The 23,665-nt window shown below is 53.5% G+C and overlaps 1 protein-coding gene across 3 annotated transcripts in view; it reads right to left on the bottom strand.

The window, feature by feature from the left end:
* Positions 1 to 1,462: 1,462 nt before the first annotated feature.
* RERE (arginine-glutamic acid dipeptide repeats) overlaps positions 1,463 to 23,665 on the bottom strand; it is a 290,457-nt gene continuing 268,254 nt past the window's right edge. For 2 of the 3 annotated variants that reach the window (XM_035019874.1, XM_035019876.1), the window contains 11 exons: positions 13,705 to 13,867; positions 12,667 to 12,759; positions 12,065 to 12,264; positions 10,702 to 10,863; positions 10,073 to 10,186; positions 8,486 to 9,816; positions 8,155 to 8,377; positions 7,137 to 7,860; positions 5,207 to 5,353; positions 4,489 to 4,669; positions 1,463 to 4,140 (listed from right to left, as the gene is read on the bottom strand). In XM_035019874.1, coding sequence (XP_034875765.1) covers positions 4,107 to 4,140; positions 4,489 to 4,669; positions 5,207 to 5,353; positions 7,137 to 7,860; positions 8,155 to 8,377; positions 8,486 to 9,816; positions 10,073 to 10,186; positions 10,702 to 10,863; positions 12,065 to 12,264; positions 12,667 to 12,759; positions 13,705 to 13,867 — 3,372 coding nt within the window. In that variant the 3' untranslated portion in view covers positions 1,463 to 4,106. The remainder of the gene's footprint in view (positions 4,141 to 4,488; positions 4,670 to 5,206; positions 5,354 to 7,136; positions 7,861 to 8,154; positions 8,378 to 8,485; positions 9,817 to 10,072; positions 10,187 to 10,701; positions 10,864 to 12,064; positions 12,265 to 12,666; positions 12,760 to 13,704; positions 13,868 to 23,665) is intronic. The other variant, XM_035019877.1, reaches the window with a different exon arrangement.

Raw genomic sequence — 23,665 nt, 5'->3', positions numbered from 1 at the left:
GCTGAGCCACCATGCCCAAGCTGAGGATCCACCCACAGGGACTCCAGTGCCAGTTCATCCAAGCGGCAAGAGGCCAGGGCGCGGCCAGGGGCACGGTGGCTGGGCGGCAGACGCTTTGTCCTCCTCATGATCCAGATGTCCACTGCTGCAGGCTCTCGGCCTCAGAAAGGGCGCATGGCAGGGTGGGGACGATGGCCACAGCTGTCCACACCTCAGAAACTAGGACCACCTGTGCAGCTCTGATCCGAGGGTCTTTTCTGCAGCATAAACCTATATATTCATTCAGACACGGACGCCTTATCCTTTAACCTACTTGGAATTTGCAGTTCATACATTTAGGCCTACCAAACGCTATTTTCATGGAGAGCGCAGTCTAGGTAAGAAGTCGGCCGCTCACCCTTCCCCCCGCACCCCCCGCCACTCCCACCCTGCCTTCGTGACCCAGGATGAGAGTCACTTGTGCCTCCCACGTCTGCTCTGGCAGACCCCTCAACCTCACCCCACCTAACGGGTTACCCAAGTCGCTGAGCAGGACTCCTGCTGTCAGAGAACACGGACCTGCTTCTAGGGGCATCGGTGTGTATGCCCCCCCGGGGTCCCCTGGCTGGCGGAACTGTCTCGTCTTCAATTAGGTAGTGACACAAGCCGTTCCCCAGGCCTTTACCACCACTAGGCAGTGTCGGCCTCGTTTGAGGGCAGTTTATCGATAGGGTTGTTCTTGCTCCGTCTCCCAGGGCATCTAGAAACCCATATTCCAGATGGAAAGGCGAGCATATAAACTTCCAGGGATAGCCTTGAAGCTTTATGAAAATGCCCTTGACAGTGTCTGGAAGTTCAGCCCGAATCCGTTCTGATGACTGCTGCCCCCTCACGGCCACACCCACACCCTGCAGGCCACCAGCTGGAATGCATCCCTTCACCGGAGGGCCACTCTGAGGGTGGGCTGGCACACGGGCAGGCCTCAGGGCGAGGCAGAGGGGGGACAGGAGGAGGAGGTGGCGGCCACTGCACCAGTGGGCAGCTCAAGACCTCTCCTCTAAGCTGGGAAGGAGCTACATGCCTGTTCACCATGAAGGGTGTCCACAAATTAGAGGTGTGGGTGAGAGGCAGGGGGAGAAAGGAATCTGAGTGAGGAGAGGGTGTCCACGGTCCCAGTGCTGTCATCCCCCGGGCCCATTCTGCTGCCTGGGTAAGCTCATTGCGGGTCCCGATGATCTCAAGCCAGCAGGTCGGAGCATCCCCGAGAGCACTCACCACAGAAACCCTTCCTACCAGACACGGCAGGAAGAATCTATCCGGAAGGTGCTTTGGAGGGTAGGGAAGCAGTGTGCCAGAAACAGCTGAGACCCGAACTCTCCCCTCTGCCCCTTCCCCAGCCTGGGGGACCTAGGTAGGGGCAAGTGCCAAGACCCCCACCCACTCCCAGGAATGAGACACAGTCCACTGGTGAACACCCAGCTGCTGTAGTGTAGCTTGGTTTTATTTATGTCCACAAATCTTTCAAAAAAATTACAAAATACTCAAATGGAGAGAACACAGAAGTCACGATTTCTGGGTGTCTACTCTGTTTACACTGTGTTATCTCATGGCAAACTACTCATATATACACTTAGCTTCAAGATATATATAAACGTAGCAAATCAGGATGTACACTCTGCTGCCGCAGTGGAACATGAAGCTCACTCTGGACAACATTCAACAAGATACGTACAGAACACAGAAAAGCAAAACCGAACTTCAAACAAAAGGAAGGAAAATCCAAAAGGAAACCAAGGGGTCGGGCTTCAAAGACACTGTGAAGGTCTGGGGCCTCCTCAACAAACTGTGGCTGACCAGGTGAGGGTTTCAGGTCGTAGGTCCTTAAATGGAAGAATCTCAGTGCTTCACCTTGGGATATGGGGGAAAACCAAAACCTAACGAGAAAACACCTTCAGACAGTCTTCAAGTAAAGACTTCTAAGTACTTCACTCTGTCTCCTCTTTGGAAAAACGGATGACACAGAGAGGCGGTCAAGAAGGTCTAACTGAATGGCAGGCACTGTGTTCCACCAAAAGGAAAACAGAGATGCAGAGGAGGTGGGGGCCTCAGGCAGGAGCTGCAGGAGGGCCAGCCCTGCCCCCAGAGGAAACAAGTGCCTCCTGCCCATGTGGCCTGAGTGTGGGGACACAGGGCTCCTTTGAGCTCGCCTCCCTCTAAGGAGCTAAGTTAAGGCAGAAATGGAACAGGAGAAAATGAAAGAGAAAAGCGACAAACATTTCCAGAACATTCCCAGCAGACAAAACAATCCTGTCTGTCCCAACTGAAACCAAACAGTTCTAATAGAAACTGGAAATGCCCCTGATGCAGGTTTGAGTCCAGAACCTGAATCTCAGCTAATGCCTGCTGGCTTCTGGGTCAGCGCGCCAGCCTTCTGGTCCTGTCCCCAACTGAGCCCCAGTCCTGGCCACACCCCACACCCACCGACCCTCGTGCGCTCTGCCACGTCATCTGGCAGCTCTCCGAAGGGACTACCATACACAATGGCAGAAGCGGCCCTCGAGTCTGGTGGGGGGATGGAACAGGAAAGATCACACCCTGACAGAAGGCCGGATCCCCAGGTGCAGACATCCCTAGGTCCCCCGCCCTCCGCCCTGGAGAAAGCACACCATGCCTGCAACTCAGAAAGGAGAGGTGGACGCTCCGCGTAACAGCCGGAGCCCTCAGACTGGCAGCTCCCAGGTGCAAGAAAGCCTGCCTTCTCATTCCACATCAGCGGCTGCGACTCTCGTTCCTACTCCCAGGAGAAACAGTGGGATTCAAATGGTGTCCCCAGCCGATGTGGGTCACCACGCACGGACCTGCTCCTGGGGGAGATGCACAGGCCGCCACCCACAACCATGCCAACTCCGGGGCCTCCAGCTGCGTGGCCAGGGGGACCTGGCCTCCCCACAGGAAGATCCTAATGATGGCACACACAAAAGAGTTTTTTTTTTAAAAAAAACAAATTCCTCTGGCAAGTGTGTGTGCTGAGTTCTTTGTAAGGAATGGTGTTTTCTTGAATTTTCCAGAATGTTTATGAAATTGTCAGAGTATTTAAAAAGGCAGTTCATCCAAAACAACCAAATGTGTGTGCATAGAAATCTAGAAGGAAATCTACAACCAGACACACAGAAACATGTGCTTTCTATCCTGCAGAGACAGAACAAGGTGGAAATTTAACTCTTGCACTCCTGGGACAAAATAAAAACAGTTTCATCTAACAGATATCCGCACCTCTGGCAAAGCACAAGCTAGGAACAGACAGAAGTGAAAATCAAGGCAGCAAAACAAAGAAACGGTCCATAACATCATCCCTGCAGACCCCTGGATGCTCACTGCTGTGACCGCACCGCGTCCCAAGCCTCTGCCCGTTTGCAATTAGTAACGCCCATCTGCTCCCTTTAATTAAAGGGATAATTATATATAACTTTTTATTAAAAAATCAACTCTGTATTCTGTCAATAGCTGGTAGGAATTCACAATTAGTGACATGGCTGGAAAAAATAGATCAGAATAGTTTGTGGAAGAAAAAAAAAATGCCATTCTAAAATTATTTATTTACAGACGTAAAAAGCCATGCTGCAGAACTTTCTCAAATTATGAAGATCTCCTACAATGTATTAAAATAAAAGTTTTTTTAAAAATTATAGCTCTTGGATTCCAAACTCATATGCCACCTATCTGCAAACCTTGTGGGTTCTGGAACACACGTAACTGAGTGTGTCTGCACGCACAGTGAAGGGTGTGAACTGGATTCTAGCACCTACCAAGAAATCAAGGAAGGAAAAGAAAACTAAAGCCAAACCCCAAGATTGCAGGGAAAGTTTTCTGAATGTTCAGTCCAGTCCAGGACACACTAAGTTTCTGGGGGACTGTCATGCAGGGAGACCCAAACCAGTCTCAAGGAATCCTCTCTACAAACAAACACTATTATGCTGATAACATTTTTAGTGGTGGGGTTTTTAAATATATAAAGAAATCTTTAGAAGATATTCTTTTTGCTTTTGTAGCTCATATTGTATGTAAAAAGTCCTGTTTCTCCCCCCAAGAATTGGGGTTTCCACAGCCAGCGCTAACAAATAAATAACTTATAACTGCTTGTCACCTTCTTTCTTCAGTCGACTAGAAAGAAAACAAAGGGAGAAAGTATTCAGCACCAGGCCTGGGAAGGTGGGACCAGGCATGCAGCTCGAGGGTGCAGATGACCGGAGTGGCCTCCCATGCAGGTGACCCTCCCCCCTCCCCTCCCTCCCATCAAGATGGCTCCGTGGGAGTCCCCTCCAGGGCCAAGAGGCCAGGGCCTGCAGAGCCATGGGGAGGAGTCTGGCACTTGCTGATATGGGAGGAGCACTGTGGGCACGGCCAGGAGGGGCAACCATTAGGCTGGGTCAGTGGCCCACAGGTGGGGTACATGGGAGCCTGGGCTCAGAGAGCGAGCCCCCACCCCCTTCTGGCCCCGCCCCACCTCACCTGTAATAATCTTCCTGACTTGGTAGGTGGCCACCATGCATGTGGGGGTGTCCATGCAGCCACTGCTGTTCCATGGCCAGTCTCTGCAGCTCTGCTGACTGCGCATGCATGGCCTGCAGCTGGTGGGCTGCAGACATGGGGGGTGGGATGGCCCCAGGCAGGTCTCGGGGGTAGGGGGTGCCTGCCAAACACAAAACAGCCTTCAATACAGAAAGGCCAGGGGAGTGGCCAGGATGAGGCCAGCAAGGAGGTCAGGTCAGGAGATAGCCCTGCGGGGAGGAGCAAGAGCCTACTTACTCCGCAGGGGCCCATGGAGCAGAGCCCCCCCCGGAGAGAGAGGAGGCCCAAAGTACTGTCCCTTGGATCCCCTGACCCTGGGGGTGGAGGTCAGGGGAGGATGGAATATGCACTTCCTCGTCCTCAAGGTTTCAGGCTCTTCCTTCTTCAGAGAGGCCTACTCTGAACCCTCGGTTTAGACTCAGCACCTCTGTCACTCCTTCACCTCACACTGTCCTTGTCCTGGCTCTAAGGACTCATTTGTACTCATTCACCCCCAGCTTTCTGAGGGCAGGGGTTTGCCTGCCTGGTTCCCAGGTGGATTCTCAGCACACAGAAGGTATTTGTTGAATACGTGGATGAATGAATGAATGAATGAACGGGACATCAGATACCAACCCAACTCTCAAACCGGCCCCTCCTCCCCCAGGCGCATTCTTACCAAACACTGGATGACGAAGCATCTCGTGCTCATGGGGGGGCTGTCCAAGCAGAGGATTGGGGAGGGTGCCAGGGGGATAGGGAAAGCGAGCCAGGTGAGGGCCAGCGGTCAGGGGGTCAACCAGTGGGTGCACTGGGCCTGCTGAACCTAAAAAAGAGGCAGAAGTCCAGATACAAGTGGTGCAGGGCTCTGGGGCTCTTGCCGTGTCCGCCCTCCTCGGCCGTAATTACCAGTGACTTCCGTCTCACCACAGCCGGCTCCCGGCCACCAGGGCCACCAAAAATCCTGACCCAAAATGGCTGCCCCCACCCCAACCTGCAGTAAAGTTCCAGAAAGCAACACAGAGGTAAGTTCACACACTATTTCCTCCTCTTATTCCTGAGCACCCTGCACCCCTACAAGCAGAGTCTCCTCCATGCTGTTTTACTGAGGACCCTTGGTCATCCAAGCCCACCTGGCCGAACACCCTAGGCCTGCCCTGCACCTGTCAGGTCCACAGGGACCCCAGGGCCGCCTCCCTGGCCCTTCACCCACAGAACCCACAGGGGGAGGGCAGAGTGGGTGCTGCCAGATGCTGCATGCCGTTGGCAGGGAAGAGGTTCACTAAGCCCTGCTCTCTCCTCTCTGGGCCCTGGGCCCCTGTCCCTCTCTCCCTGCAGATGTCCCGTCCCACCTTCAAGCCCACTCCAAAGTTACCTTCTTGACAAGGCTTTCTCATGGCTTTCTAATTACAACCTTGCTCCCAGCTCCCCTGTTCCCTCCCCCTGGTTAGCTGTCCTCCAGACCCCGGCCTGCTTTTCACACTCCAAGATATACTGACTGACTGCCTCCAGACTGGGCCGGTAAAATGGACAGGGTGGTTATCGGCATCTACAGCTGCGCCTGACATACCACAGGTGCTCCGTAACTGTCTGTCAAGTAGATGAATGTTGTATGGACGAATGACTGCCTGTCCTCAAACAGCACTAAGACACATCCACTGGTTACACAGGGGCTTAGACAGCCCATGCCGGGCGGCATCAAAGTTCCAGGTGTCAGGACCATGGAGTGAAAGGGACAGCTCCCAGGCTTCCCCAGAACGATCTGCCTGGACAGAGTCCACGCTCCCCACATCAGGGCTCGGTGCAGAGGTGGAAAGCAAGGTGCTGCCCTCCCCACCTCTGGGCCCTGCTCTATCAGTCACCTTCCTCCCCAGCATGGAGGCAGGTCTGGCCACTGTGAAGTCCTGCATGTGGGCTGTGCCCTGGGACTCCATGGCAGGCCTTGGTCCCCGAGTGCAGCCCAGCTCCTCCCACCCCACCTAACCGGTCTGCAGAGCTATAGATGGAGCAGGGACCCCAGCTGTACCTGTCTCTGCCTTTAACCCAGCTGGCCAGTCGGCAGAACTTTGGGAGCTCTCATTCCCAGAACGATGGGACTGGGTGGCCCTGACCAGATGAGCCAAGGCCCTGTACCCAAAGAGGGAACAGGAGGACTGTTCTTTTAAGTTCTCACTGAAAGATACCCTAGAGCCTCCCTGGGTGTCTCAGTTGCCTCCACCTGGGCTCCAATGCCCTGCCTTGCTCCTCAGGCCCCTCTTCCTGCCTTTAACCCGACTCCGGGAACACAGGCTGCTTCCCACTATCCCCGGCACCGGAGGCACGGGGCCAAGAACCTAAGCTTTATCCAGGAAACTGCAAGCAAAGGGCCCCAGGGTGACTCAGCGTTCTGGGGACTTGTAGCTCTGGAGAACAGAGGGGCTGGGCGGAGACAAAGGCTGTGGGTGAGGGAAGCAACGAGAGGGTTCCCAGACAGACGCAGATCATTCTCAGCTCTGTCAGGAATGAGGGATTCCTTCAGGAAAGAACCGCCTCTGCCTCTGCCCTGTGCCTTGTTAGACCAGAACTCAACCCACGTCGCCCTCCCACAGCCCAGCCTGGGGGTCACCCACCTTGGTGGAGGGGGTCCTGCTGGTGGAGGTGGAGGTGCGAGTGGATGTGTGAGTGCTGGTGATGGTGTGGAGTCACGTTGAACATCTGCAGGCGGGCCAGAGGGTCGCTGGTCAGCGATGCCATGCGCTCGGCGTGGATCCGCTCGGCCGCCAGTCTATCAGGGTAGCTCATCTCGGGCCTCAGCTGGGGGCCCGCCAGGGCCAGTCTCTCCCTCTCCAGGGGGTTCAGGCCCGGGTGGAAAGAAGCAAAAGGGTGGGGGCCCGCAGTGGGGGGGATGGTGAGGGCGCTGTGCCGGGCGAAGTGCTCCATGGGGTTGGTGGCTGGGTGCAGGGGGTCCAGCTCCGGGGGCTTCACCTCGAAGCCTGGCTTCATCCTCTCCCGTAGCTCCCGCTCCCGGATCTCCCGCTCCCGGATCTCCCGCTCCCGGAGCTCCCGCTCCCGGATGGTGGGGTCCACGTTGTAGAGGCCGGGCATGTGGTAGGCCAGCAGGGGGTCAGTGGGGTTGAGGGGCATGTAGAAGGGGTGGTTGCGGTTGGTGGGTGACATGACGTGGGGCCGAGCGTACTCGCTCAGAGTCCGAAGGGCAGGCGTGTCGGGCCCGATGTATGGAGGCACCGCGGCAATGGTGGTTGGTGGCGGCTCGAAGGATGGCCGCATGTGGCCGGGACCACTGAGCTGGGGGTCGCTGAGGCGGCCCTCGTGGGCTGAGCTGGACGCCTTCTGCTGAAGGAAGGGAAGGTGTGAGGGGCAGGCGCTCACTCTGCAGAGCTGAGCCTGGCCCTGCTGCCATCCCGCACTGGCCAGCCAACGTGGTCCATCCACCCAACACCAAGAGCAGGCCCCAGCCATGGCCAGGGACAGGCTTGGGCCGCAAGGACATGGTCCAGCCGCTGCTGGGACAGTCTGCTTTGTGCCTACAGCTTCCCTTGTGCCCTGGATGGGGCTGTGCATCGGAGAGTGAGCCGCAGAGCAGAGCTGGGGAGGGACCCCCCGCTGCCTGGCTGACCCCCAACTCACGGCTGCTCTCTCTGCCTCCCGCTCCCGCTCTCGTTCCCGCTCGCGCTCTTTCTCCTTCTCCTTCTCGCGCTCCCGCTCCTCTCGTGCTTTCTGCTCAGCCTCCCGTTTGGCCTTCTCGATGGCCTCCTCCCTCTTCTTGGCCAGTTTGGATCCCGCCAGAGGCATGAAATACAGGTCTGTCCGCGCACACGAGTTGTAACCACGGTCCAGATGTTTGTAGAACCTAAAGAAGGCCACGTCTCTCGCTGGGGCCCCGCCGAAGCCGCAGCCTGCCCCAGCTGCCCAGCCCGTCCCTGCCCTGGCCGTGCCCGCATTCCTGGGGGGCCAGTACCTGGCTGACTGGCTGGCATGGCTGGGGGTGTCCACCACAGTGGGCTCGGGGGACGGGCTCCTAGGTGGGGGAGGTGGGCTCTCAGGCTCCTCAGCATCATCCAGAGCCTCTTCCTTGATCTGGACCGTGGGGAGCGGGCACGCTGTCCCCCCGGGTACACTGCCGCCCGAGGGAACAGCAGCAGAGCAGGGTGCCTGGGCCGAGGGGCCAGGTCCCGCAGGTGGGGTGGAGGTGGAGGAGCAGGTTGGAGGGGTGATGGGAGGAGGTCCCCCAGGGACAAAGGGGTGCTGAGCAAATGGGGGCTGGGGGGGCACCTGGTGGAGGCCCGCTGGGGGGTGAGTGGCAGCAGCAGGAGGCAGGCTCTGGCTCTGGGTCAGCACTGGGGGCTGTGCAGGGGAGGAGGGCAGGGGCTGGCTCTGCGGCATGAGCTGCAGGGGAGGGGGATGGGCTGAAGGGGGATGGTGTGTGGACAGGGAGCTCAGGGGCTTCAGTGCTGGAGGGGGTGGGAGGTTGGCATTCATGGAGAAGGGCGAGGGCCCGGAGAGGTGAGGCGGGTGCTTGTGGGCTTGGGGGGCCGGCAGCTGGGGGATGGGTGTGGTGGGGGGGGGCTTGATGTGGGGCATGGCCAAGGGGGCCGGCGGCAGGGGCTGCTCCCGTGGGGGCTGCTGGGGCTGCAGCGCTGACTGCGAGGCTGCGGGCTGCAAGGAGGCGTGAGGGAGAGCTGACGCCTGGGAGGCCTGGGGAGGGAGGCCGAAGGGCTGAGGGGGGCCTGGGTGCTGCAGCAGGGGCCCGGCCTGGAGGCTGTGAGGGCCACCTGGGCCCTGACTATGCAGTGGGGGCTGGCTGTGAGGTGGGGCGGCAGTCTGGCCAGCTGGCACGGTCAGAGGCTGGAGCGGGGGATGTGGTGAGGGCAGCCGCTGTGGGTGCAGGGCGGGCGCCTGCTGGATATGAGCATGGGGAGCAGGAACCGCCGGGGCCTGCGGCTGGCCGGGGGGCTGGGAGGCCGAGGGGGAGCCCTGTGGAGGGCCTGCAGTGGCAGAGGGCGCGGGCCCTGGTGTGGGGAGCTGGGAGGTTCCTGGAGGGGCGGTGGAGGGCGCTGGAGGGGCCGCACCGGGTGCCCCCTGCAAGGCTGGGGGCTGGGCCTGCAGCATCTGCTGCTGGGCCGAAGAGTCCGAGTCGCTCTCGTTGTCCTGGGGGCTGGGGATGCTGGGGGACGTGCTGCGATTGTCCTGGTCGATGTCTTTGGGGTCACTGCTGCCCTCATCGTTGACGCTGCGGCTGTCCGAACTCTCTCCTTCGCCTTCCGATGGCGAGTTGGGCCGGCTGATCTCCTAGGGCCAGAGATGGTAGGGATGAAGCTCTAGGAGAGCAGAGCCTCTTGCTGCCCTGCGTTGCTAGCGAATAAGGCGGCAAGCCTGGCCCTAGAGACCGCAGGTCCTCCTTTGACCCGGCCAGTCTCGGGAACCAATCTAGGTCCCTCCCTAGGAGATGGGGCACCACTAGGCCCCAGGAAGAATCTGGGCTCAAGGCCTCTCAAGGGGTGTTAGCTGCCAGCTACAGTCACAGTGGCTCAGCTGCGCATCTCACCTGGGTTTTCGTCTTCTTGGAGCTGGTCCTGTCGGCCTCCTCTGTATCAGAGGCCACCTTCTCCCGCTGGCGCTTGGTGCTCTTAAGGGGGGATGAGGCTTCCTCCTTCACCTTCTGCAGTGGGAAAGCCCAAGAGGGGCATCAGGCCCAGGGAGGATGTCCCATCAGCCTCAGCGGGTAAATGACCATGGTTTGCTGACACCTTGCTCCCGAATTCGGAGTTCCATCTCCAGAAGCAAGAAAGCTCTGGAAGGGACTAGCTGAGGCCAGGAAAAAACAAGTATCTGGGGGTGGAATTAACTTGGCGGGGGGGGTGGGGGAGCGGAGAGGAGGGAGGAGCCTTTCCAATTACACCCTACCCTTTGCCCCTGAGGCCTTGGGAAACTCAAGGCAGAGATGGCCCCCAAAGGTCAGTGCTGGGAGCTGCACTGGACCCCCCCTTTCTCCAGACCCTAGACCCCAGGCCGCAGTCTGCAGCCCTAGTCTAGGGCAATGCTGATGCCCAGGGAGCCTCCAGGAACATCCTGCAGCCCTTATCTGAGGGAGCTGAACATCAACTCCAGCAACCTGGGGTTTTAATGAGAGGCAGGGCCAAGCAGGCCCACTAGCCTTGGGGACGGGCACCTCACCTTGGCTGACTTCTTCACTGTCTCTGCTTTACTGTCATTGCTAGAGGTGCTGGCAGCGCTGGGCGAGTTCCGGCCACTGGAGCGGATATCTTCATTGATGGGCGAGGCGCGACCATCAGGGCTGGCTGGCTGCTTCTTTCGACCACTGCGCAGTGTAGACATCTGCCCACCCAAACCGGAGGCTGGTGAGACTAGACCCCAGCACACACGCAGGAGCCTCAGGAGCAGACCTCACCACCAGCATTATGGCAAATACCAGGCCCTGGCAAGCACAGGCACCTCTGGCTGTCCCTCGCTGTGTGGGGGGTCAATATGGAGCTAGGGGAGGAGGGGGTGAAGGGGTGGGTTCACATGGAAAAGAGCAATTCTTAAACCCAAAGCACTCCTCTCTAGGGATGGTCCTAGATATTGTGTGGTAGAAACGAGCAAGATTTTCTGAGGGGCAGAAGTCAGCAAGGGCCGTCTACTCTGCCAAGTTCTCCAGAATGACAATCATACGCTCTGCTTCAAATCACCTCACTCTGCTTATTCCACAGAACTGCCTACTTCCTCACCCAAACCAAACCAAACACCTGCTGAGTTCACCTGCCAGTACGAGAAGTGACCCAAAGGGAGAAGCTGTCAAATAATGTAGCTCAGCTCCTAAAACCACAAGCACTTGAGCACGTTTCTGCAAAGCCATGGGGCTCAGAAGAGATGGAGGGACAATGATTCACGTCAGTCCATCTGCCGGGTGGCCTGGGAACAAGCAGCCTTGACAAGATGCTAGGGTCAGAGGAAGGTGGACGGTGCCATCTACATGCCTGTAAGGGCCACTGGGGAGGCCAGCCACAGGGAAGGACCCTGGGGCATTCCCCAGCTCCCGAGCTGGGAAAACCCTTGCTCCCAAAGGTCCCTGCTGCCACATTTCCAACCTGGAAAACAAAACCTCTTTATGAAAAAGCCTATACAGTGAGGAGATAAATGTACCAAAAGTTTCTAAAACTGAATCAAGTATTAGGGAAAAGAAAAGCACCTGCAAGTTTTAAACAGCAGAGAGATGTCACACTACAGGTGGTGGGCCCAGGGTCCACAGGAAAGTTGGGAGACTTGGAAAGCCTGCACTGAACCAGACACTGATGCCTAAGAGTTCCCTGTAAAAGTAAGCTCAGGACGTGAACCCCACTGACGACACGAGGCAGGGAGGGAGAAAGCAGAGGCTCTTTCCAGACTCACAGACAAAACAAATACCTCTGAGCCAATCACTTCTTGAAGGGGGCTGGTTCTCTACCTAAAATGAATCGCTTCCCAGCCTCCTGGGAAGCACAAGCCCCAGCATCCTAGTAACCTGAAGGGGCCCGGGTCGCCTGCCCTGAGGACTCACCGAGCCACGACTGCGCCGAGTCCTCATGCTATGCTTCCCACTGAGCCCATCATCTTCCTCTTTGACAGGTTTGAACATGAATGGGGGAGGGTCCACAGGCTTCTCAATGGGGGGGAGCTCGCCGTATTTCTTGAAGTGGATGCGGCAGTCTGTGCAGAGCAGGATGTTCTCCCGGCCCCCGTGGTGCCAGTCTTTGGAGGCTGCGTGAGGGAAGAGGAATGCGGGTGGGGGGCCCTTCCATGGGCTCAGACAGATGCCCATCACTCACTCTGCTGCTGCCTGCTCTCTCCCAGGGCGGGAGAGGATTTCAGGAACATCCACCCCCCTCCCCATCTCATGGTGCCCAGGAGGAGATGGCAATAGGCTTCCCAGAAACACAGGTACCCCAACCCTGACCACACTGACTGTAAACGGGGGAGTGACAAAATACACAGATTTCTGCTTTCTCAAGTAACCCTGAAGCACAATGCAAATGTCAAGCCAATGACACTCTGGCAGGTCTTCAACTGGATTCATGAAATGTTCAGAACCTGAAAGTGCCTGAGCCTGGCCTGTCTCGGTGAATGCTCCCACTGTTCCCCCCACCCCCGATCCCCACTTACTGGTGGTAAAGCAGTGGCGGCAGGCGTACCCCTTTAATTCCTGCTCGCTGTCTTCACTGTCAAAGTCATCCTCGCTGGCTGAACTCAAGTCCACTGGGCATGGCAGGAACACAACAGGGGTGGGGGAGAAACCATCATGCTTGGCCAAGACTGGGACCACCTGTGACCTGCCCCAGGCTCTAAGTCACCTGTCAGAGCGGCCTGGAAGGCTGAGGTGAGGCAGTGTTCATGAAGGACCACTCTGAATTCCTCAGGGCCAAGAGATCAGAACGAAGAACCCGTGTGCGGTAGGTACCCAAGGGTCTGCCCTACCCTATTTTTGGAGACTGGTGTCACACCTGAATCCTGGCGTGGGAGGCACTGATACCCACAACTGGGAATGTGAACAGGCGAAGCACATCCATATACATTCCCTGACACATCCAGGCATCCTGAGGAGCTCCCTCCCCATCGAGTCCTACACCCCTCCCCCCACCCCACCCGGCACAAATGGATTATTTCTCGTTTGCAAGTGCAACATAAGCAGCCCTCAGGCTGAGTGCCACGGGCCAGGACAGAACCCCTAGGCCCACTGCTGTTTGCTAGGTTTTAAGGGTTAGGAAGGTATCATATTAGACTGCACATCACACTGGGACCAAGAGGAGGATCTTGGTAAAGCAGGAGGAAAAAGAAGAAAATGTTAATCTGCTCTTACTGCTAACACAATACCAATGCAATGAGACTCAGACAGTACGTCATCTACGAAGTGAACAACCTCCTCCGAAGTTACTGAAAACACCCCGAGAGATGGTCAAGACTTACATTTCCCTAAAAAATTAAAATGATGTTGAGTTTATTTTAAAAATTTAAATGCATGAATAATTCGTAAAACTCTCCTACCAAAACCCCAAAGTCCGCGCTACATCTGGGTGCGGACTCTGCACATATGCACAGCACACACTATGTCCCCAACCTGTACTGTCACAAGGATGCCTGTGACGGTGGGCCCAGAGCTGGGACAGTGCACGTGTGGCTGCGTGGGAGAAGTCCCTCACTTACGGAATTCGCTGGAGGGGGGTCTGGAGGGCGTGCTGACGGGTGTGGATGCGGTGCGGGTCTTGATCCTCCTGAACACGGCCTGCCTGCGGTGCCTCCGATGGGCCCGGGAGCTGGCTGCTTCGGGGGTTTTCTTCCAGTAGTAATAGAAGGTGATCAGCTCCCCCTGCAGGAGAGAAGGCTGGATGTGACGGAAGGGTTCAGAGGGGCTTTGCTTTTCCCGCTCCCACAGCACGGCAGGAGAGGCAGCTGGTTCCTAACAGCTGTGCTGGAAATGAGCACAAAGGACAGTCGTGAGAGGAATGGGGCTTGCTCAAGACACACCTGTGAGCTGCCCACTAACTGGGTGAATGGGCTTGTCCCCTCAGCCCAGCAGAGCAGAATTTCTAGATTTCAAGAACATTCGTTCATTCAACAAGTATTTGCTGAGTGCGTACCATGTGCCAGATGCCACCATGGAGGTACGCCAATAAACAATCGAAAAGAAGGAAAATCCCAGCCCTCCAGCTGTGTGTGTGCACAGAGGTCTTCTTCACAGCATTCCACTGAAATCATACAGGTATGACAAGGAAATGCCTGGACAGTTACATTATTCCAGAAAGAAGCAAAGGAAACAACTGAGATGATGCGGAACTGGGGTCAAGAAAAACAGAGACCCCAAATCCAGGAAAACTGCTCCGCAGCCTCTACCCCAATCTAGGTGCCCACATCGGGACAAGCTAGTACAGCATCCTGACAGTGAAGACAAGGGAAGACCCTGAGGGACAGACACAGTGGTGCTGACGCAGAGGGAAAGTGCCATATGTCACAAGGCCAGCCTTTATGGCAGAAGGAGCTATTCTTTCCATGGCCCAGCAGAAAGGAAGGCAAGAAATCCTTAAAAAACAAAACACAGCAAGGGGGTATGAGCCCAAATGCAACTTTTAGAAAGGGGGGCAGTTTTCGGGGTGCCTGGGTGGCTCAATGAGTTGAGTGTCCAACTCTTGGTTTTTGGCTCAGGTCATGATCCCGGAGTCGTGAGATCCAGCCCCTTGTCAGGCTCCGCGCTCAGTGGGGAGTCTGCTTGAGATTCTCTCCCTCTGCCACCTCCCAGGTGGGCAAGGGCGCGCATACTCTCTCTCAAACAAATAAACCTTTAGAAATAAGAAAGGGGCACTTTTTGCTACCCCCACCTCCAAGAGCTCAGCAGGCACACCATACACACCAACAGGTGAATGGCATGTTCGGCGAACCCTGGTTGACACAATACCGATTTCTTAAACATCCCAAGATAAAGTACCTTTACCTGGAATTAAAAAAACCAAAAAACAAAAAAACCATTAAAGCAGCGAAAGTGTGTAGTTCATATTGATTTTCTCTAACTGAATCAATCTTGTGGACAATCAATTAGCGTGGCTGACTACTGTATCCTGGGAAGCCGCCCTGTGGGCAACTCGTACCCCAACGTGGGAGCCACTTGGCCAGAGCACCACACTGCCTCACGGAAGGCTCAGTGCCCTGTGAATGGAGGAGCCAAGAGAGAGAAACAAAGATTTTGTTCTCTAGTGACCTGAGATCTAGCTGGAAAGACCAGTACTGGGGAGACGAAAGTGGACAAACAAGGGCAGATACCAGGCGACAGACTCTTGTGATCGCTGGAGCATCCAGTCAGATGAGGTTTCATTAAAACACCCCCCAGAAAGCGATGGCCTTAGAACGATGAGAAGTGAGTTTGTAGAGAAGTGGACAGCTTTTAGGTGGGGAAATGGTTTCTGCAAAGTAGGCAGTATGTGTGTGCCGGGTGCTCACTACTCAGAGTTGGGTTCTGTGCCTGTGCATTTTCTAAGTGGGACCACAGCTGTTGTCAGATCCTTAAAGGAGCCTGTGATTCAAAAGGAACTCCTGACTGGCTCCCGTAAGCCTATAGCATGCATCTCTTGGAGCTGTGGTTATGTTTCAGTCTTTCCAAGTGCCACTTAACAAAATGCTAGTGACTGCCAATATTTAACAGATGAAGCATGACCCCAGGCCAAGGAGGCCAGGAGTCAACCACCAAGGACGAGCACACACAAGTCTGCAAGCTCACCACACTCTTTTCAGTTCCATGAGACAGTAACTGAGCGATAAGGGAAAATGTAGGAATGCCTTTGGATTTCTGTCCTGTTTGTCTATCACATGTTACTCCACAAATGTAGGCTACAATTGTCCCTGTGGTGACTGGAGCATCCTGAGCCCCTAGGTCATGATCCGAGAACCTCCTGGCTCCTGCCTCTTCACTTCCTATTTTCCTGACTTGGAAAGTCACTTATCTGTACTGATCTTTTGGTGTTGGCTGGCTAGAGGGAACAAATTCATAAATCCACTAGGGGATTAAGAGACCTGTGCTGATATAAAACTGATCGGACTCTGGTTTTCCTATGAGAAAATACAGAACAAAAGCCAAGGCAAGTCACTGTTACCCTTCAATACTTTGTCAGAGTGACATGCTCTATCGGTTCAAAAAGACAACCAGTGCAGTAAATCATGGCCCAATCCCAAAACTAGAAGGAAGAATGTGAAACCCCGAAGTGGTACCTCCCACTGCCTCCTCTAGCTGAAGTCATTTTAGGGGCCAGCAGATGAGAGGCCTGGGATGTAAGAGGAAATGGGAAGCTACAGGACACAGAAGGAATAAAAAATGGGAGAGAAAATGAGGGTCTCTGCTAAATCTCAGCTAGAGCGGACGGCAGTTAGCAGCTGCACTGACGTCTCCACGCAGCGCTGGTCTAGCTCCGTACTGCCTCGCGCAGTTACAAGGGATCGGGGTGGGGGCGCCCACCCCACCTCCGCCGCCACCCATAGCCAAAAATCCAGGTACAACTTCTGACTCTCCTAAAACTAACAGTCTACTGCTGACCAGAAGCCTTACCAATGATATAAACGGTTAATTAACACACATTGTGTATATTATTTACTGTATTCTTGCAATATGTAAACTAAAGAAAATGCTAATAAGAAAATCATAAAAAAGAAAAAATATATATAGTGCTGGACTACATAAAAAAAAAATCTGCTTGTAAGTGAACCTGAGCCGTTTTAACCCGTGTTAAGGTCAAATGTATTTCTATTTCTCAAATATGAATGTCTGAAAGAGTTTCAAATGGTTTTAAAAGACAGCATAACTTGCAGATAAAATCGGGGAAGCCAGAGTTCAGTGAGGCTATGACACCAGACAGAAAAAGGCTCAGGAGAAAAGCACAGGTTCCCAACTTTAACTTCCACTCCTGCACTGTGTACTCCTAGAGTATGTGAGAAAATTAGGACATGACAAAGAAACCTAATATTGAAATAACAAAAACTTTTTGTCAACACTTAAATAATAGCTTTTAGGGGTCCCTGGGTGGCTCGGTTGGTTAATCATCTGCCTTCAGCTCAGGTCATGATCTCAGAGTCCTGGGATTGAGCCCTGAGTTGGGCTCCCTGCTCAGCGGAGAGTCTGCTTCTCCCTCTCCCTCTGTTCCTCCCCCCAGACTCATGAACTCTTGTGCACGCATGCTCTCTCTCAAATAAATAAAGTCTTAAAAAAAGAAAGAAGGAATAGCTTTTGAACAAGGAAAAGGAGGGCGCCTATGTGGCTCAGTCAGTTAAGTGTCTGCCTTCAGCTCAGGTCATGATCTCAGTGTCCTGGGATCGAGCCCTACACCGGGCTCCTTGCTCGGCGGGGAGCCTGCTTGCTTCTCCCTCTGCTTGTGATAGTGCATGCTCTCTCTCTGACAACTAAATAAAATCTTAAAAACCAAAACAAGGAAAAGGAGTCCAGAACAAATTCTATTATCTGAGTACCAAGGATCAAAGGACCGGGCCAGAAGGAGTCTCCACTAGAGGCCTATAAATTAGTTTGGAAAATGAAAATACAGGAAGATGGGGTAATGACTAGAACTCTCATACATTGCTGGTGAGAATATAAAATGGTTCAACCACTTTGTAAAACTTTGGCAGTTCTTACAAAGCTAAACAAACATTTACCATATGACCCAGCAATTGATTCCACTCCTAGGTGTTTACCCAAAAGAAATAAAAACATATGCTCACGCAAAGACTTTTATACAGATGTTCACAGAAACTTTACTCTTCATAGCCAAAAGCTGGAAATAATCCAAACACCCCTCAACAGAAGAATGGATAAACATATTACTGTGCACACATTTACTAGATACTATTTGGCAGTAAAAAGGCACAAACTACTGATCAACTTGACAATATGGATGAATCTCAAAACATCACACTGAATGTAAGTAGCCAGATACAAAAGGGTACTGACTGTATAATTCCATTCCAGAAAAGGCAAATCTACAATCACAAAAAGTAAATGAGCCTGGAGGACAAGGAAGTAGAAAACTACCTATAAAAGAACGAGGAAACCTTTTGGGGTGAAGAGAGTATTGTATGAACCGACTATAGTGTTATTTGCATGGAGGTACAGTTATCAAATTGTTTGAACTGTGCCCCCAACTGAACGTAAAGTGGGTGCATTTTTATGGTATAAATGGTATGCATACCAATTACACATCAATGAAGTTGACTTAAAAAAAAATCCAGGCCAGGTTTTATTAGCTGCCTCTCAACCACTGTAATGTCTACGAGGGGATTAAACACTGGAATGGAGCGAATCTAGGAGGATTAGAAACAGCATACTGGTGACTGCATGGGTGGCTAGGTCTTGAGCACAAACAAAAGAACATGTCGGGAAACGCTTTGGTTCTACAAATAGGGAATGAGGCAACCAGAGGCCTTACCAGGAACGAAGTCAATTGAACTTTAATCAAACATGCATAGTGTGTGCTGCAGAGACCCGCTGCACGTATATTCAGGGAACAAAAGCTGTTGCAGAAATCAATAGCTTGCTGAAACATTAACACAGGCAATCATTGATCAAAAGGCAGCTCCACAAAGGCAGCCTTGCAAATTAGCTCCCGCCTTTGCTTGCAAGCAAACACAGAGGCATCAACGTGGACATGAATGGCCGGGGCCGATCGTTTTGTTCCCGATGCTCTCACCCGCCGCACAACAGGGCCTCCCAGTCAGCACACCTCACATCTCCGTGCTGTAACTGCACACAGCACGAGCGAGCAACTAAACTGGGTTAGTGCCTGGGCAAAAAAGGAAAGGAGAGGGGGCGAAGTCCTCTCCAATTGACAGCATTATGGGCTGCAGTGCTTGCCAAGAGAAGCGCTTAAATCCACTGGTCTATATTTAGCAGATTCTCTCTCCCTCCCCAACTCTTCGCCTTTTCTTTGGTGTTAAGGGCGCAGGGGTGTGCTGGATTTTCCCAACTGGTCATATGCAAAAAGCCACTGGCAATAAGGGATTTGCTCCTGGATTTAGGCACCAGCTCCCCACCCTGAGGCAGGATCTCTACACAGCAGGTTTCTCCCCAGGCAAACCACTCAGGGGTAGAGAACCAGGCCCCATTTGGTTTCTCTGATTTTCCATCAAAATGAAAACATGAGGCAGGGAGTGCCAGGCAGAGAAGGAGTGGGGAGCTATAAGGTGCTCAGGTGCTCTATCTGGGTGTGTGGGGGCTGGGAGGAGAGAGGCAGGTTGACAAAAGGCTCCAGGCACCAGCAGACAGCTCAATCACAGCCACTTCTGTAATCCAGAAGCTTCCTGGGCTTGGCCACCTGGAATTAGTAGGAGGACTGGTTCCTTCTCCGCAGTCACCATTGTACTTCTGTGCTTCCTTGTGTTAGACTGTGAGTCCATCAAGTTCACATAAAACATTGGGACAATCTCCCTCTATGCCCCCCTCCCCCCCCCCAGACCTTCTGAACTGAAGCAGTTGTGGGGGGAGGGCTGCTCACCACTTACCAGTAGCTTTCGGGTATAAACTCCTTTCAGGTAAGTTCTGCTGGTATGGCTGGGCCCAGTTCTGCTTTACCTTGGGTGAACAACAGACTGGCGACGTGTTCTCCAGGGCCCAGGGCAAGCATCTCACTGTACGTGCGTGGGTTAAGAGCGAAGCCAGGTGGGGGGCTACATGCGGGAGTTGGCAGCCCTGCCGCAGGAGACAAGCTGACCAGGTCTCCTTCCTGTCTTACTAGCAGGTTAATTTACCTGTAGCCACTTGGTGAGTTAAAACAATGTCCACAAACATGACTGTTATTTAATTTCCCACAGTCACTGCACTGCAAAGGGAGGGGAACCTGTAACTTGTCCTGCCTGACAAAACACACACACAATATTTTTAAAGGAAGATAAGCTGCATGTCTTCTAAGGGACCCTGGGGGAAGGAAGGCACAGAGGCAGCAAGCAGGCTCTGTAAGCACTGCAAGTGTCAACCGGCCACCTGGTGAGCACGGCCGCCCCGTGGTGAGCGCCAGTCCTGGGATCTCTTACACCTTAGCGCGCCGTTACCTCAAGAAAGGAGCTCTCCAGGAGGCCGATTTGGAGGCAGGAAAAGGTAACCAATTATTTTTGTCCCATGCGAGAAACATAAGGGTACAGCCAGGAATAAGTCCCAATTTTTGTGATTATAACATTACTACTGCCACAACCACACAAAAAAACGCATGACATCCTGGGGTGGGGATAGCGGTGTGGGGGTGGTACGTGGCAGAAGATGAGGTCTAGGGACCCCAGCATGCAGACCATGGGGTACCTGCAGCCTGCCATCTACTATTAGGCTAAGGAAGGCCTCCGTCTCTTGGAAATAACTCTCTTCTCACACACTCCTTTCAATTCAGTGTACAGAGTCGTGTTTCATTATCTTCCATTCTCACAGTGGTTCTGTGACCAGCAGAAAAAAAATGGAGAACTGCTGGCCTTATAGTTATGTCAAGGAAGGCCCTGAGAAACCAGTCCGTGGTCTGTGCATGGAGGGGCAGGGAAGAGGGAAGGAAGGAAAGACTCTACTCTGGGTCCCTGCACCACAGTGAGTGCCTAGGCGCCAGCCTCAGAAGGTTGCCAGTAGAGGCCACCCACAAATGCTTCCTCCGCTGGGGAGGGGAGCTGCCGCTCACTTCCTCTTCTGCACCAAAGCTTCAACAGGCATCCTCAAAGAGGGGCAGCAGGGGAGAGCGGGGGTGGGGAGGAGGCCCGGGAAGCTGCACATGGATAACGGCATTAGAAACAGAGCTTCTCGGGGCGCCTGGGTGGCTCAGTCGTTAGGCGCCTGCCTTCGGCTCAGGTCATGATCCCAGGGTCCTGGGATCGAGCCCCGCATCGGGCTCCCTGCTCTGCGGGGAGCCTGCTTCTCCCTCTCCCACTCCCCCTGCTTGTGTTCCTTCTCTCGCTGTGTCTCTCTCTATCAAATAAATAAAATCTTAAAAAAAAAAAAAAAAAAAAGAAACAGAGCTTCTCTCTGAAGCTACCTTACAGGCTCCTCAAGCCCACCTGCCACTGCCAGCCGATGTGATGGGACGGGACCCGCCGTGTGGCGCACCTCTGCACACAGCTGACATAGTCCACCACGGGGGTTAGAAAGTAAGCATTTAGAAAAAAATTAATTCTTTGAGACCTATTATTTAACTGTTCCAATACTACATATTTTAACATGAATATGTAGAGAGAGTACACTAACTGTTCTCCCAATGCCTTATCCTGCATGCTGAAGTACAGTTGGTTAGAATCAGGGTGTTGTTCCCCCGCAAAAACTCTGTCTGGAGGATGCCCTTCAGTTACCATCCGGCCCCTTCTTTGGGGACCCAGGCACAGAGGAGTGAAGAATCCCACCACTTGCTGGATGGAATGGAGAAATCTAAAGCTTTCCTTTCCTTCCTTTTTTTTCTTTCTTTTTAAAGGTGTGTTTTTCCAGAGAGAAGTTCCAGCGAGCAATGAATAGTTATGAAACCAAGGTCCCAAACCCAGTAGGGGCAGGAGGGAGAAGGAAACATGGCACAAAGCTGCTTCTCAGACTTCATTCCCCAGCCCAGGGCCCCAACAGTGGTCAAGACCCCAGGGGAATGTGGCTCTGGCTCTGGGAGCGGATCAGGAGAGCCTGCGTGGGTCACGTCCCCTGGGAAGCACTCTAACTGGAGCGCTCTGACCCTGCAGCTGAGCTTGGCCCCCCTGACATCCACGACCACCTCTGCCTGGGAATTACAGCTGCGTTTCTTGGCAAAAACTACTAACTCAGGGGCAGTGAAGCAAGTCAGTAAAATTTCCTGGCACAGACTCCTATGCAAGTCATTCTTTCCTTTCACTCCCTGAGGATTCAAGGGCTGGAGCTGACAACTGTTCCGAACATCTGAGGTGAGAAGCTGGGCACTGGGTAGAACCATGAGCTATGTTTAGGAGCAGCCACCTTTACAGATCTTTTTCCAGCAGGCAACTGGTTGTCTTCCAGCATCGACTCTGGTAATTAAAGCAGTGCTCTCCTGGGCTCCTTTTGTTAACCAACCGAATCCCCTAATCCCTGAAGGAGCCCCGACACTGTCAGCCGTCTCTGCTGCTAATCGTTAAATACCAACTCTGTGGTCTCAGAGTGCATCTGACAGAATGATGATCTGCTTGAAGGCACACAGCAGAATCACTGCCATCTGCGTGCAAGAGGCTGCAAGGGCACCTATCTAACGTGCCACGCAAGAGGAAGCCGGAGGGTGAGGAGGCAGCCTGTCTCTGGGCAAGGCAACCTCTCCTCCCCACCTCCAGCTCCTCTTCTGGGGAAAGGTAAGGGTAAGGGAGGAAAAAGATGACTCGGGAAGTGCGTGAAGGTCTTCTGGGTTTAACAGGTTATAAGAGGCCACACTGACACGCTCATAGAGATGTTCCGGGGCCCGGCACTCCCCCAACATCTCTTTAAAAAACCCTAGTTGAGGGGCGCCTGGGTGGCTCAGTTGGTTGAACGTCCAACTCTTGGTTTCGGCTCAGGTCATGATCTCAGGGTCATGAGATCAAGCCCCATATCGGGCTCCGTACTTGGTGGGGAGCCTGCTTGGGATTCTCTCTCCCTCTGCCCCCCCCACTCACATTCTCTCTCAAATAAATAAGTAAATCTTAAAAATAAAATTCTAGTTGAGAGATTAAAGAATTTTTTTTTTTTAAATCATGATTACCACTATTTATACACTGTGGAGGAACTAAAACAGTTTTGTGGGGTTTTTTTGGGTTTTTTGTTTGTTTGTGTTTGCCAAAATTGTAATGAGATTTCCTAAACTCTGTGTTGCTTTAGTTGCTGACCTCAGCCACTTGGGGATTCTACCTCTGGTCCCACACTGCTACTCAGATGTCCAGACTTGAGGTCCTAGGGTGGACTTTCCTCTCCCACAGAGACACGCTCAATCTTCCCAAAGCCCAGCTCTGACCTTGTCACTTCCCTCTCCAAATCAACGAAGACTCCTCAAGGCCAATAGAACAAAGGCCCGGTTGCTTTGCTGTCTCTCCCAGGACTTTCCCTCTGTCCAAAGAAGACCCTTCTACTGCATTCCCCACCTCTCACAGCCCTTGATTTGCGCCAAACACGACGGCCAGTTATGCTGTCCCTCAGTGCTTCCCTTCTGCTCGTGGGCTACAGCCTTGCAAGCCCCGCACCACTGTCTCCTCGGTGTCTGGATCTGAGTCCTTACCGCTCTGCGCTCAGGTCTCCACAGATGCCATGTTCTCCTTAAAGCCTTACTTACCTGTCTCCTCACCCCCCTGAGGTCATCACGATGCCTGCATGCCTACACTTTTTTGCACTTGCCTCTCTCCCAGTACACCCAGGCTCTCCTTTGGACCATAACCATAAATGAACCTGTCTAACATCCCCAAGACTGTGTCTACTTCTTCTGCAAGTACCCCAGAGGTCTAAGATAATATCTTGATGGAATGAGTATTTCCTGAGCATTAAAATTCACCTGAAATTAAGTCTAAAAAATTAACCTCTGGGAAAAAGATACCAGACTACTAACCTTTTTTCCCAAGTAGGGTCATTAAAAATAACTGCTACCTGGAGGCACCTGGGTGGCTCAGGCAGTTAAGCATCTGCCTTTGGCTGGTCATGATTCTGGGGTCCTGGAATTGAGCCCCT

The sequence above is a fragment of the Mirounga leonina genome, unplaced genomic scaffold (genome assembly GCF_011800145.1).
Source record: "Mirounga leonina isolate KUSES-001 unplaced genomic scaffold, KU_Mleo_1.0 Mir_173, whole genome shotgun sequence".
NCBI classification, from domain to species: domain Eukaryota; kingdom Metazoa; phylum Chordata; class Mammalia; order Carnivora; family Phocidae; genus Mirounga; species Mirounga leonina.
Note: the sequence above shows the minus strand (reverse complement) of the source record. Positions and strands in the feature narration are given on the sequence as shown.